Genomic DNA, 15,524 nt, shown 5'->3' with positions numbered 1-15,524 from the left:
CCTGATCCAGTAAACCTGTATTTTAAGACTGATTGGGTAAACCCATACAGTTCATCCACAGAACAGATAATCCTTCCCTCTGCCGTACAGTGCGACGATGGGAGATTTTTCTAAGGCAACCCCCAGCCGGGTATCCTCCAGATGTGTTGAACTACTGCTCCCACCATTCCATGCGCAACACGGCCTCGCTGTGACGGTTAAGAGAGGTCGGCGTTCCGGTTCTACACATCTGGCGGGCTCCCGCTGGGCGACGCCAGCCTCCCAGGCTTCGTCTGCCTCCCCAAAGGAAATAGAATGTCTTCCTGCTCCCGGGTGGGAGGAGGCTGGCTGGGCCTGGCCTACCGCTCCGCCTCCCTCCCTCCCTCGCCCCGTCAAGAGCAGGCTAGCTCAACGCGGGCCTGGGCGATGCATTCGCTCCCGGGCCGCCAGCCAAGACCGCCGAGAGCTGACGCGCGCTCCGGCACCAGCACGTTGCCTTGTGCCCTGGGCAGGAGCCTTTCCTCTTCTTCCGGCGACGTGGTTTGCTACGGCGAGTCTTCCTCCACTCCGTTCAGCCGGTTGGGATAACATCGCCTCGTGGGGTGTTGTTTTCTGGGTGCGTGTCTTCGGCTGACGCGAAGGGATATTCTGGGGTCCGCGAAGGAGGCTGGGCAGCTTTCGCCAGCGGGGTTGTGACGGGACCGCGCGCCTCGTGGGACTTCGCTCGGCGGCGTCCAGGTGAGAAATGGAGGGCACGACCGCCGAGGCCAAGGGGCATTTGGGACGCGCGGGCGAGCCCCCGGCCGGGTGGGAAGGCATTAGGGAACAGGCGGACTCAGCCTGCCCCTCTTCCCCAGGACGCGCCTAGGTTCCGTCCAGGCTTTCTGTTCGGGGCCGGTCCACTTTTGTCATTCTCTGGAAATGAGTGGGCCAGAGGCTTGTGGCAACATAATCTGGTGCCCGCCAGGCGCATTGGATTATTGTCCCCATCACCCTCAGCCATCAGCCCCGGAGATGATGGAAGTGTAATCAAATGTACCTGAATGGGGGAGGCGGCTCTATTTAGTGTATGTGGCTTCATGTAGTCTGGACAATCCCTGGTGAAGATGTGGGGATTTTTGTTTCTGTTTTGTGTGGTCTAGAACCGTACGACGTATTTGCCGAGCAACATAAAAGCAGTCGCTTGTTTGGAGAGGATGTGCTGTATTAGATCCCTCGGTTTCTCCGTAATTGAATGTGGAGTTCTTTAAAAGATTATTAGAATAAAAGATTATTAGAATAGTACTTTAAAAACTATGTGGATGGGGAAGACAATCACTTTGTGGCAATCAAAGACAAGGTTAGGTGATCATTGGATTTCCCGTGTAATTATTCTGGCTAAGTTGTTTCTTTCTTGCTTGAAGAGATGCCCACTTTCCAAACAATACTTGGATGATTTCTCATTAAATGCCTAAATTACCATCCAGAAAGGCACTACAATGTATTGATTTTTTTTCCAATGATCTGTTTACAAATTAAAATGTGAATATAGATTGGAGGTGAATGAAAGCGTTCAAGTAGTTTACAGTTGACTTGTCATCAATCTAATAAATATTTTAAGTTCCAGTTAGAGGGCTTTTGAAAATGTTTATATCAGTAGTTTGCTCACCATTGTTCCCTTTTGTAAAAGTGTCATGTATAGACATGGCATTAAGTCTGTTCAGAGGATCATTTTGTGTTTGTTCATGTGTTAAGAGTGGGTGAGAAAGAACTGTTGATTTTCTTAAAAGGTATGACTGAACTCCGTATCTATCAAGCCTATAATATGCATGTGTAGGTTGTTGCTTGCAAAGCAGTGTTGCATATTCACACTTTAGTGTTGCAATATTGTGTAATTATTGATTAAGCCTTTTAAAACGTAGCAAGTTGGAGTGTTCTTTTGGAAAATATTAAAGTATTGAATCATCCGTAATCTCATTATTGAATTTCCAGTATTTAATTTCTTTTGATCTTTCTGTGACATATTCAGATAGGGTTTCTCAAAACAATACAAACTGAGTTCAAATACCTGTTTATGCTAATAAGGAAGTTAACCTGAAATTACAGTATGAGCATTTGTTAATTAATACTTATTCCTGGTGAGATCACTTCTGCATAACTGACTTTTATGATGTTGACTGGCAAGCTCGACCACTAGTATAAGGCAAGCTAATATGGGCTGCCAGATCTGGGCTGTGACAGATCTGAGAAACTCATTACTACCATCTGGTGGCCACCCAGAGATTTGCAGTCCAGATATGGTAACCCTAATTTCATGGCAGCTAAAACTGGTAAGCACAGTATCCTTGATAAAGAATGTGACTGAAATGGGTTGGGTTTCAATCAATGCAATAAATAATTTCCTACTGGCACCTGAGACGTTTTCTTTCCTCCCTCTTTTTTTGTTTTGTTTTTCAGGGCCTGCCCTCTTTTCTTTGTAGGTCTTTAATGTGTCACACAATCCTTTGTTGTACCTATACTTAATGGAATTAAAACAGGCCTTTTGCACCATAATGGAGGATGTTTTATAGGGGGTGATTCTGTTTAATCCTGTTTTTGTGTTTGTCCCAAACAAGTACTTAGAAGTCTTATTTATGCCCTGCAGCTTACTAGTGGGCATTGCCAAAATACATTATCTGAAACCTTATATAGTTAGGTGTTCATGTATTTAAAGATGTCCATGCCATTGTCAGAAATCATGTAACATCTTTTTGAGACTCATTAATCTATTCTGGTAAATGCATGTGTTTTCTTCCTGAACTGTGACTCCAAAATATTCCAAAATACTAATACTGGGGGTTATTCTGCTGATGAAAGGTCAGCTAATTATATAACCAATAGAGATTTGCATTCTATGTTGTTATACAAAAAATACATTCAAAACTGAAGATACAGGTTTTTGATAAGTTTAGAACATATTGTAGGTATATGACTAACTGCAGAAGTTCAAAATATTAAAATACCATAAACTTTTGAGGCCACAGAGGCCAAACTGTTTAGGAAGCTTCAGAAGAAGGGAGAAGGAGCTGTACCATTGATACAAAAAGCTGTTTACAAAAACTATGTTTATATAATCTGTAGAAAAATTAACAGCAGTGGTATTTTTACTAGGGTGAGATATACATACCTTAAAAAGTCATGTTTTAATCCAATATAATATTTAAACTATTCCATATAATTAGAGCTTCTTTTATATTTGAATAAAATAGTACATACATTTTTATTCTTCATGTTAAATGGTATATTTCTAGTCATTTAAGTATATATGTATAAACAGCAAACCAGCTTAGCTTTCTTTGTTGTCAAAATATTTTGACTAGTCTGACCCCTCCCCCCAACAAGTTTTGCACTCTTTAATTTTATATAATGGGTGTGGTATTGTGAAAAACTACAAATCAGTATAAAAAAAACCAAAACAAATCAAAGGGTTTTTTTTTTATACTGATGGGTATTTAAGAGTAATACAAAGTGATATCAAAGAGTTAAAACAAGAAAGCATTATGATAAAATATTTGAGTCCATTGTGTCAAACTGAACAACCCCCCTATCCCCATGGCTGCTTTATGATCTTTTCATTCTGTATATTCTTATACTGAATACAGGTAGTCAGATTTCATCTTATCTCCATCAACTATAGTTTAAAGAGATTTAATAAAACCCCACATTATATCATTTTGGCAGTATTAAATGCAGTATACTATCATTTTATTTTACTGTACTGGGGGTCTGGTTTTGATCATGCAATCCTTTCAAGGATCTGTAACAATATTTTAAAAAATTGGATTCACATGAGTATCCTAAGGAGTTTGCATGGCCCATATTCTCTAAAGGCCCAGACACTAGAGGTGGTGAGAGGGGGGAAAAAGCCCAAAACTTTTGGCCTACATTTGTGTTAAGAATTTTCCTATTAAAATAATTTTCCATTTTAAATTTAAAAAGTCAAGCCTTACACATTAGTCTTGAAGAGAATTATCTTCCCTTTCAAAAGTAATTCCACATTGTGCTGTATGAAAATGAATTGTCTTGTTCAGCCATTATTTTAAAGACTTTTATATTTAATGGTAGTTTGACTACATGTTTGTGTGTGTATTGTATATGAGAAAGTTGGCCTCACTACCTCAGATTGAAAGAATTCTGATATAGGTATATCTTTGTGAGCTACAACAGAAGCACTATTTGGATGCAACCATGAGTTGTTGTTTTTTACTATATTTGTGAACCAATATATATGTATTGTATTCTGTTTCCACTTTTAGATGAGTGAGTTTGGAATTGAAAACATGGATCAAGTAGCACCTGTTTGCAATGTATATAGAGGATTGTTCAAGGTAAGCAAGACAGAAAAACAGACATGTATAGTAAAGCACAGTTTAAGCCCTGGGCAAGGCATATCAATTTAATGTATAAATATGGAGTTGTATTTGTTTATATTACACTATGCCAGAAATAATTAATAGTTTCAGTAATGAGTTATTACTGTTACGGATTTAATAAGTTTTAGAAATACAAATGTGCAGTGTCATTTTAATGCTAATTACATTTTTTAAAAAAAGAGAACAAAACTAATGCTCTCAGTTAGCAATTAACTCCTGGCTGGTCATCTCTGCAAGAGATATCTAAGATGCTACTGATATAACCAAAATAATTTTCATATCATGGTCAATCTGCATTGCAATATCCATAACCATTACCTATCATATAATGGCCTTGATATTATTTATACAGAATATTTCCATATAATTTTTAAAAAATCAAATTCTCTGATATATTTGCTTGCTTTGATATCTTAATATAACCTTTTAAAAATCAACTATTTGATTTTGTAACTACATTTAATTAGATATAATTAATTATATAGTACAATTCATTATATGAAAAAGCCCTTCTGTCAGTATTGCCTCAAATTCAAAATTCTTTAAAGAGTATTTTACAGAATATGTACCAGAAAGTATTTACTTATTTCTTAAGGCTATATGTTCACTAAGTTAAAAAGATAAATAGTACTGTAACAGTTTTGATAAATTCTTATTAACCTGGGCTATGTCACTTGCTGATAGAGCTAGTGGTAAAGCATATTGAGTGCATAATGATTGGCCCACACTGACTTTGCGGGCACAGGCCCATCACTGTATGAGTCCTTTAAGATTTGGAAACACCATTTTCTACTGTTCCATAGCAGTTCTGGGATAGGGAATAACATTTTATTAGAGCTGGCAGGCTGTAATCTATAGAAACTTTAAACATGCTCATTTTACTGTTTAATTTCATATTTTAAAAATGCAGAATAATGTTTGAAGTACAGATCCCTTTTAATCATTCTTACAATGTTACATTTTTTCCAATGACTCAGTATAAGGGTCATTTATTTACACAAAACAGAGGAGTTTCCAGATTATGTTGAAAGTGCTTGGCCTTTCCTCTAAGTATTAGTGATGACTCAGATCTTTTGATCTATTACCACTGAAAGAATTTGTCATCACTAAGCCAGCTATCTGGCTTTCTAATCATTTCATTTATACAGCAAATTGCTCAAGTTCTTAATGTTGAACTGTCTAATTTGTAAAATCCATAAGGATAGTTTCATTAGTCTGGACTGAAACATTTTGACTAAATTTTATACAGACCTTGTGTTATTTAGAATCACTCATTTAAACAATATATCTGAAGTATGCTGTAGTTTGTAACAGTTGCTTTTGCTATGATTTTTAAATTGAAGATGGAATTCTACAGTATAACAACTCATTAGAAACTTGTGCTGCATTGATACTAAAATGCCTGGAGGTACTGCTGCCCCATCAGTTTGATACACATAAAATAATGTAATTAATACAGATTGCACCATGGTCAAAATGAGATGTAATTGCATTTCTATATGCACACTGAGGTGTTCCAGACACACATTGGTCCAGAGCTTCTTGCATTTGTTTGTTTGTTTGGTTGGTTGGTTTATCAAACTTGCATGCCACCTAACTCCCAGTGACTCTGGGTGACTTAGCCTAGGACCAGGCTGTTTGAAAACCCCATTCTTCCATAGGGATCTGTCCATATTTTATGGCCCCTGAAAAAGCTATTCTCACTGCCTTAACTATTACTGACAACATATTTGACATAATAATGAGAAGGGCCTCACCTTTGGCTAACACACTTATTATCATGTAGTTTGAGAAAAGTCTCCTGAACACAACTTCCTTAATATTTGTAACTGATTCAGACATTTAACATAATATATGGTTCACCCTCCTAACTGTATATGGTGCTGGGTAGTCATTTAAATGTGTTTAATGTGCATTTAATGTATTTAGTGCAAGTACTGATACCCCAAAGAAATGGAACTCTTTAAATAGTACCAAAAGGTCTGAATTACTAAATTCAGTACTAAATGAATTACTAAATGTTAAATATGTCCCAAAACACACTGATTGTTATCAGAGGAGCTTTTTAAGTTTCCAGGTTTATATCTGTATTTCGGAGAAATCTCAGTCCTTTGTACGCTGTTAGTTGATATCATGGAAAGATAGTTATTTTTTACAAATAACTCGTTAGTATAGAATGCAAGTGTCCAAATTCCTCCTCAGTGATTTATGAGTTGCACTAACATTTCAGAACGTGTAACCAAGGCACTTTCATTTCTGAGTTGGAGATGATAACAGTTTCCTTTGGAATGCCACATTTGCTTTGTCATAAGATATTAAACTTGCTGTGGATGTAATAAGATACTGACTTTGAAGTTTTTTATGTTTCAGCGCCAACCTGCATTTGATAGCTTTGAAGGTGCAAACTCTTTGTTTACCGGATACTTTCCACCAGTAAATGAAGATCAGACACTCCAGGAAGTGCCAACAGGCCTTGATTCTATTTGTTTTGGTAAAGCCTATTTTTATAAGTACAGCAGTTTTGTCATGCTAATTAAAGGAATTCCAAGTCATTTACATGAGAAATTAGAGAGGAAACAATCTACAAATTATCAAAAGTCATTGCAAAAGTTCACATTTTAGAAATGTTTGTATAGAAAATGATTTGATTGTGAACAAATCCTCATAATCATTGTGTAGCCATAGTAGTGGTAGACAAGGAGAAATTAGAAAGTAAAACCTGGATGCAAGCTGCTTCTTGCAGAAAATTTAAGTTAAAATTATCAGCAATTCCTTGAAGAAATAACTGGGAACAATTATGTTTATATTAAATATTCTAACTAGGATTTCCACTATTTCAAATATTGAAATATTATTTAAGAGTTCAAAAGCTATATCATTGACTGGATTTATTTGGCCCTAAAAAGTGACATAACATTATACATAACCAATAATAATAATAATAATAATTAACCCTTCTTTTTCTGCAGATTTTTTTTTTCTGTTTGTTCTTGTTATGTCTAACACTGCAATTCCTTTACTTTTCAGAATCAAACTCTTGTGAATTACCGCTCTTAACTCCATGCAGTAAGGCTGTGATGAGTCAGGCCTTAAATGCTACTTTCAGTGGCTTTACAAAAGAACAACACAGATTAGGCATTCCAAACAGTAAGTGTTTTTTTTTCTTTTTAATATGGTTTAGGCTAATTCGTTGTTCTAACTTTTTTCCCCTCCTAATGTAATAAAATATTTACTGTACAGTTTTCTTATCCTAGACCATTAGTTGCAAATGCATTCAGTTCATCTCAGAAACTGTCACTTTCATGTGAGTGTGCTTCAGTTGTAGGCTGAGTTAAATATTAAGAGTTTTCACCCCCAAAACGAGTGGATTCAGGTGGTAGTAAAAGGGATTGCAGCCATTATATTTTAATGTACGCCACTACAGCTTCTCTAGGAAAAAAATCTTGATAATGTCATTTGTGTATTTGTTTGTTTTCCTGCTGTCTGCAGGTCCCTGGCTGTGGACACAACATCATGTATGTCAGTGGCTTCTCTGGGCTACCAATGAATTTAGTTTATTGAATGTAAACTTTGAGAGATTTGCCATGAATGGCCAAGAGTTATGCAATCTGGGAAAGGAGCATTTTTTGGAATTAGCACCTGATTATGTTGGTGACATACTGTGGGAACATTTGGATCAGATGATAAAAGGTGAATAAGCTAAATCAAAGTGATAGCTAAATATACAGAATACACAAATTAGTAGTATTGTGACAACATTGAGAAAACACTTGTGAAAATTCAAAGTGAATTCTAACTTGTCAGTTATATGTTATCCAAAAGAACAAGACTGTTTGCTTTTGCTTCCCATAATATTTGAGGTTACCTTAATATGGGAATTCTTGTCGGCTTTGATTAAACTGAAGACGTAGATTAGAACTGATTTAGGCTAGACTCACATACTGTGCTAAGCGCAAACCAAACATATTATGGCTTAGGATATGTGAACCTGGCTACAAACATACTTGGAAGCAGATACTTCGAAATCAGTGGAGCCCAATCCCATCAAAACCAGCCTTAGCCAGGGAAACTCACTTTGTGACTTTGGATCAGTCAACATCTCTCAATTCAACATAAAGATTATGTTGGGGTGAAATACTGAAGTTGAGGAGAGACTGTCCTGAGCTGTTGGAAGAAAGAGATGTCAGGGTAATCAGTGTAATAAATGTAACAAATATACCTCATTGACTTAACATTTGTTTGTTTGTTTGTTTTATATAGCTATCCATTTCACATATGTGACTGTGTGCAGCTTACAATAAAATAGATAAAAATAAATAAAATACATAATATAGAATTATATATTATAATTTTAGAGCTATAAGTTGGACTTAACTGTGATCAGTTAAGACCTTTTAAATTCCAAAACATTAAATTGTTTGCAATACGGCAGGTAATTTTGGAACAAAATATATTTTGGTGAAAATGCTATCACATATACACGACGTATTCTGAAAGCAAACTTTCCTGTTAAGATACATATTTAAGCACCTTTGTTTTCAGACAATGAAGAGAAGCCACAGGATCAATACGTAGAAAATTCTCATCTTATTTCATCTCCACATTGGGTCAACAACAACTCTTTAGGTAAATTTAATTTCAATACTGTACTGTCAAAATTAGATGTGCTCAGTTTCCTTTTAATGGTAATAAGACTGCCCATTCAGTATCTAAACTGAACAACAACAACAAAGGGCCCTGGACTAATTTATACAACTTACTGGAAGTGCTGCTTATATAAGTTTTAATTTCTGATTAAATTTTTCAGGTCAGGGTTACCCAGTTTTTTTTCCCCTTTTGTTTGTTTCTGTTTTTTTGGTGGGGGCTTGTCAGTGAAAGAAGTGAAATGGACATAGGAAAAAGCATGGTTCAAAATATGTTTTCAGATCAGTGAGAGCTAGAAACTTGCAAGACAGAAGCTGATATTTGTAATGCACAATATCTCATGTGATATGAGTGACCAGATGTACTTTGTTTTGACAAACACTACACACAGTACAAATATGCCAGCTGATTTCATTGATCTATTATATGAATTGAATCTAAGAAATAGCTATTATCTCATGTCTTTGTGAATATTAAATAAGTATGATATATTAAATATTAAACAAGTACGATGTTTTCAAATTTGCTTTGCTAAAGTTTTACAATCTTGTTTCAGTATTTTAAATTATTATGTTAGGTTGAAGTACTAGCTGCTGTAGATTCTTTAAAGCTTGTAAAAGCAACTGTAGAAATCATGGAGGTTCATTAACATAGTTATAGTAGCAAGAGGCAGAGTCATATTATCTTTATATTTCACCTGGTTCCCTCTATCAAAACAGTATAAAGATTATTAAATGTTTAAATTCTAAAAGCTATAGAGGCAGTTTATAGAAGCATGCTTTTATTTAGTTGAGAATATGGATAATGGTAGCATTTATTCATAGAGTGTCACTATATTTTTGTCCAGGAAAGCCCTCAAATAAAGTTCTATTTAATTGGAGGGTAGGTACTATTGTAGAAGTTAAAGGATTTATAATCACAAAGAGTGGTTTTTTTTTCCAGGCACTAATGTTGAACAAGTGCAATATTGCAGTCAAGTACCCAACTATCCAAAAACTCTAAGCTTCCAAAAAACCAGAGTTCTGGGAGATTTATGTCAGACAACGGTTGGACCAAATCTTATTAATCTAAAACAGGAATTTCAGATGTTTCCTAAAGCACAACTAGAAACTGTCAATGTGAACTACTGTTCAATGAATCCAAATTTCACAAGAAACAATCTGAACTTGGTGTTGGATAACACAAGTAAGACGTTTATCTCCTTGTGTTTATGAGTAATTATATATTCAAATACCAGGTTGCTTATTTTTGTTTTAATAGCCCACTTCATTGTTAAGTGAAGGTATTGTTAAGTGATTTGTTTTAGTAATAGTGCATTTTAATGGGTCTCATGGAGTCAGTCTTGACTTTAAATTGAAATTTTTACTGATTATAACTGGACAAAGCTACAGTAACTTGGAGGGGGTTTAAACATCTCTGAAGTATGATACATTTTCCCATAACTGTTCAAATTAGCATAATCAAATGCATTTGTGAAATGGAAGCATAGTGAAATTTGGGGTTTCTATTCTCGATTTTAGCAATCCTAGTTCAATTATTTGTAATTAAATAAGTACAATATTTTAAAATCCAATTTCAGCTATAATAGTTATTCAGACTTAAGCAAATCCATATTCATGAAGTTTACTCCTTTTGTCCAGGTAAACCTAGGGAGCATGATTCAAGTGACAGTGGCACAGAAAGTTACGAGGGCTCAGATTCATTGCTACAGTCTTGGAATAGTCAATCCTCCTTAGTAGATGTTCAACGGGTCCCATCCTATGAGAGCTTTGAAGATGACTGCAGCCAGTCCTTGTGTCTGAACAAACCCACAATGTCCTTTAAAGACTATATTCAAGAAAGGAGTGACCCTGTAGAGCAAGGGAAACCAGTTATACCAGCAGCAATACTAGCAGGATTTACAGGCAAGTAAAATATTTTCTTGTCCCCTTTTGCCTTTAGGCCTCCTTGTTTCACTGATGGTAGGGAGATCTGAATGAAAATGGTATGTGCTAGGATTCCTATTCAGGTCTCTCTGCTTAATCTGAACTGATTATTTGGATATAAAGGCCATAATTTCACAACTTACCTTGTTCTGTAATTCTGTTTTTCAAGTAAATTTCATTCAGTTGAAGTTGAGTGTACTCTGGAATGCAACAACACTTTAAGAGGGAAAAATATTCAGTCTATTCTTAATTTTAATATAATAAAAAAACCCTGATCTGCTGTAAGAAATTCCTATCATTTACCATTTTTTTCCTAAAACAAATTCTGGTGTCTGGTTGATCTTTAGCCAGGAAGGTTTGAAAAGAACTACATAATTAATATTTAAATCTTGCAAACTAACCTCTCTGGTATTCTTATGAATGCTTGTATATGCAAATATGTCTCCCTTAACCATTTTATTTTGATATTGATAGGTAGTGGACCTATACAGCTGTGGCAGTTTCTTCTAGAACTTCTGACTGACAAATCTTGTCAGTCATTCATTAGCTGGACTGGAGATGGTTGGGAGTTTAAACTTGCAGACCCAGATGAGGTTAGTAGTTCAAGTCATCCGTCATTAGAGATAAATAGATATTGATAGCAGCTAGCAGGTTATAGCTTTGGTAGTTACTGTGTTGGACTAAGACTTGAGAAACCCAGATCTCAGTCTGTTCTTGGTCATAGAAATTCACTGAGTGACTTCAGGCCAGTCTCTGGATCTGTCTCTGGATCTGTCATTCTCACTTTCAGCCCAACATACTTCAGAGATTTGTTGTGGTGATCAAATGAATGAAGATCCCTATTTAAGCCACTTTGAGCACCTGAAGAAAAGGCGGGATGTAAACTAACAAATTATACAGAGCCACCAGAAAGAAAAGGGCAGCTTCAAACCTCAAGTTCAAAAGCAGTGATATGTGATTATAGCCTCAGTTTCTTATATTGATATGGAATTATATAGGTAAGCCTCTGATTAATTGCCTTGTATACAGAACAGTTTATAGACTTAGCTACTTAAATACAAGCCATCAAATTATGGTACTTCATAGCCTCTTAAAGCAAGATCTGTTTTGAAGACATACTAAGTTATAAACCAATATGGAAATTGTGTTCTTTATTGAGATGCAGACTTTGGAACTCCAGTAGCATTAAGCAGTTGCTCAGTAGCTTACTTTTTTATTTTGTTTAGTATAACAGGATTTCAGAACAGAAGTTAATTTTTATATATAAAAATTAAAATTAACTTCTGTTTTGAAATTATGTTTTGAAATAATTCTGTTCAGAAGCTGCTTCAAGATTTAATGTGAGTTGAAGAATGTTATGGCTTCTAAGAAAAGACTTTTGGAAATAGCTTGACATTTTAGATATCAGAGAAACAATCTACATTTGTTTTAACAGATACTTACAAGATTAATTCATTGCACCTTATCTTTGAATTGGTACTAATTATTACAACTGAAGTTTTAGCTGGACCCAGTTATATATTGTAATTGAGGTTTATAGTTGAACCCAACTGAAAGTTATAGTTGGACTTGTATTACTGTTAATGATTGAGAATCATGGCACGTGGAATAAGGCTAATGATTCTGTTGCTTTAAAAGTAGAGTTTAATACCACTTCACTGGAATCTAATAACTACATTAAATTGCTTTCCCTGTTCTTACTTCAGGTTGCAAGAAGATGGGGCAGAAGAAAAAACAAGCCCAAAATGAACTATGAAAAGTTGAGCCGTGGTCTGCGTTATTATTACGATAAGAACATTATTCACAAAACTTCAGGCAAACGTTATGTATACCGTTTTGTATGTGACCTACAAAATCTGTTGGGATATACAGCAGAAGAACTCCATGCAATGCTAGGAGTGCAGCCAGATACTGAAGACTGAGCACTGCTATCTTGTGAGCATTGGATGCAAGAACACATGAATCTGTGAATTGGGACCTTCTGCATCAGTCATTGGTTTTATCTTCTGACTGTTTGGAGTACTACACTGTTGAACTCCTAAAAGAAGTGTTTTCATAATCGGGGAAGTCAAGGGAAAGAAGAGGCCTCAATTTCAGGCACAATAAGAACTATGTATCCAGCCTGTTCAGCAGCCCTTCTGGAGGTCAACCCAGTTTCTGACTACAACCTGAAGATACCAAAGTGCTCCAGGGTTCAGGGTTCTAATTATGTCAACTTCTATATAAGTAAGGGTGATACCAGACCAAACCCCTTGGAATTTCCAGTATTCTCCCCCTTCCCATTTTACAGTTAACAACCTTGCAGATGCTACATACCATAGTTTGTGTGACTGAGAGAGAAAAGGCCAGGTATCTTTTATTTAACATAGGTGCCACCATAAATCTACAAAGGGCATTCTTTTAGAGCTATGTGTGTTTCCTCATACACACCTTGGAACCAGGAGGAGCAATGGCAGAGATTCTGTACAAGGACAGAAAAGATATACCATTTCAAAAAATATATATATTTGTGTGTGGTGTGTATGCTTAAGCATGTTCATATGTTTCTCTGGCAGTGAAAAGCTCCTATTTAATAAATATTGTATATTGTAATTTAAAATAATGTAAACATCTGAAGAGGAAGAATGTGTTTCAAGTCAAAAGAGCAGCTCCTACAGCATCTTGGAAGAATTTAATTTTCCAAGTGAATTTATATGGAATAAGCACATGCCAAGTGGCCATGTCATAGAAGAATGTTTAATCCGAGACTGACAAACACCTGAACATTTATGGCAAGAAGCTAATTGTTCAGTCTGGGTCATAAAGTCTCATTTGAGTGATGCTGTAACTGAAAATAGCAATGTTGCTAAAACTATATTTATTAATGGAAAATCTCTTCTATGCATGTCCTTTTAAAAACAATTCATATATAATTCTTATTCTTTCAATTGACCCTTTCCCATCCCTTTCATTCACCTATAATGAATTATCCTGATTAAAATATGAATTCTATTTTTGAAAAAAAAATCTGATTCCTTTTCTGCAATTACAGTAAAGATATATAGCAGCTATTTTTACTGCAAAAACAAAAAGCTTCACTGGAAAACACGTAATTTGTAAAAAAAAAATGTTGAAAATGATGTAAACTTACAAAATGAGGTTTAAAAAACATTGACTTTTATTAAAACATCTTGAACAAGGGCCAATAATTATGTAGTTATTTACATTTCAAAGTTGTTACTTACCTTCATCTTAAACAATTCATTGGTAAATCTCTAAACAATTGACAAACTTGATAGTCCCAGTACAGATATAGTTCCAGATTTACATGCCTGTACTGTACAGTGAATTGTGAGGGCTGCAGGAATTCAGCTGCATATGTTCCATCTCCTGGTCAACATCCTTCTATGGAAGGGATAGGCATATATGTTCATGTACATTCTCAGTTAGCTCTTAAATAAATACTGTAGAGTAGATTATGTAGGCTTTAGTAAGGGACACTATAAAAGTGAATAACTATAAAAGCTGGTAAATCCGTAACTTCATTTTCATGCAATGTACTTTTAAGTTGGAGAACTAAATCAGGGCTTAGGCTCTTGCTTCCAAGATAGAATTATTGCTTTTAAAGAACAAATCAAGGCTAAGATCGCATGAACTTTTTTCTGGATTATATAAACATTGCCCAAGAAAAGAGCACTTGCTGGTAAAATGTACATCAAAACGCAGCTTTGGAGAATTGGGGAACTTTTCCATGCATACATTCTGATGGCAGATGCATATTGTATTTCATTTTCCCAGCCTTCTCCTTTTTGAGCCTTTAAGAGAAGAAATGTAATATAGTGCTAATTTTATTAGCATTTATAAAGACCTTGTCCCCTTTTATATGCCATTCAGGTTGTATCTAAGCTTTTCTCCATGTGGCTTCATTTTTCCATCAACATGTTGAAGAAGCTATTTCTTAATAGTGACTATGTATTTTTTATTCATATGCCAAGGCATGTGACGGGTAAAAACTGGTAGAAATGTATAAATCAACATACATGTTTCTGTTATAAAATAGTTCATGTCTTTCTAGGTACTAAGCATGGAAAATGTGATGTAACAGCCACAAACTCTGGCAATTTTTTAAAGCAAATCTTAAATACAATTTTCAGTTATGGGTGAGAAGAGGGAATTTAATGCAAGCGTTTTCTTTCATGGTTTCAACCTTTTTGTGATTTTTAGTCTCTGAATAATGCAATGAAATTTGAAACAACATGCAGATTAGGAGATCCTTGCATCATATTTTTGCACATTAGTAGACAAAAAGATGCACTCTTAATATACCTGATGGTCCTAATGCCAGTTATTTTATAATGCAAGATGGCTTTTTGAAAAGGAAATAACTTTGCCAGTGAGCAAAATATGATACATCTCAATTCACTGCATCCTTTCCCAGTGTCTTTTACACTGGTTGTAATACTTAGCTTTAAGTCTATACTTAATATGATTACCAGATATTGCAACCAACTTAAGTACAACAATTAATGGAGATCGTGAGAGCAATATCCACAATTCTGTCATTACCTAAACAAACTCATTCTGGTAGCTATATAAGTGCAGGAGA

General features: G+C 35.5%; 1 protein-coding gene across 1 annotated transcript; it reads left to right on the top strand.

Annotated features, from left to right (window-relative positions):
- The first annotated feature begins 402 nt into the window (after positions 1-402).
- ETS2 (ETS proto-oncogene 2, transcription factor) lies at positions 403-14,119 on the top strand. The gene is made up of 10 exons (XM_063305350.1): positions 403-717; positions 4,254-4,325; positions 6,741-6,861; positions 7,398-7,517; positions 7,860-8,060; positions 8,913-8,996; positions 9,957-10,199; positions 10,655-10,918; positions 11,414-11,532; positions 12,646-14,119. Exons 2-10 carry the CDS (start codon positions 4,254-4,256, stop codon positions 12,859-12,861), a joined length of 1,440 nt encoding a protein of 479 aa, XP_063161420.1. The 5' UTR covers positions 403-717; the 3' UTR covers positions 12,862-14,119.
- Positions 14,120-15,524: the final 1,405 nt, after the last annotated feature.

This window comes from Candoia aspera, chromosome 5, assembly GCF_035149785.1.
Source record: "Candoia aspera isolate rCanAsp1 chromosome 5, rCanAsp1.hap2, whole genome shotgun sequence".
Taxonomy (NCBI): Eukaryota; Metazoa; Chordata; class Lepidosauria; order Squamata; family Boidae; genus Candoia; species Candoia aspera.
Note: the sequence above shows the minus strand (reverse complement) of the source record. Positions and strands in the feature narration are given on the sequence as shown.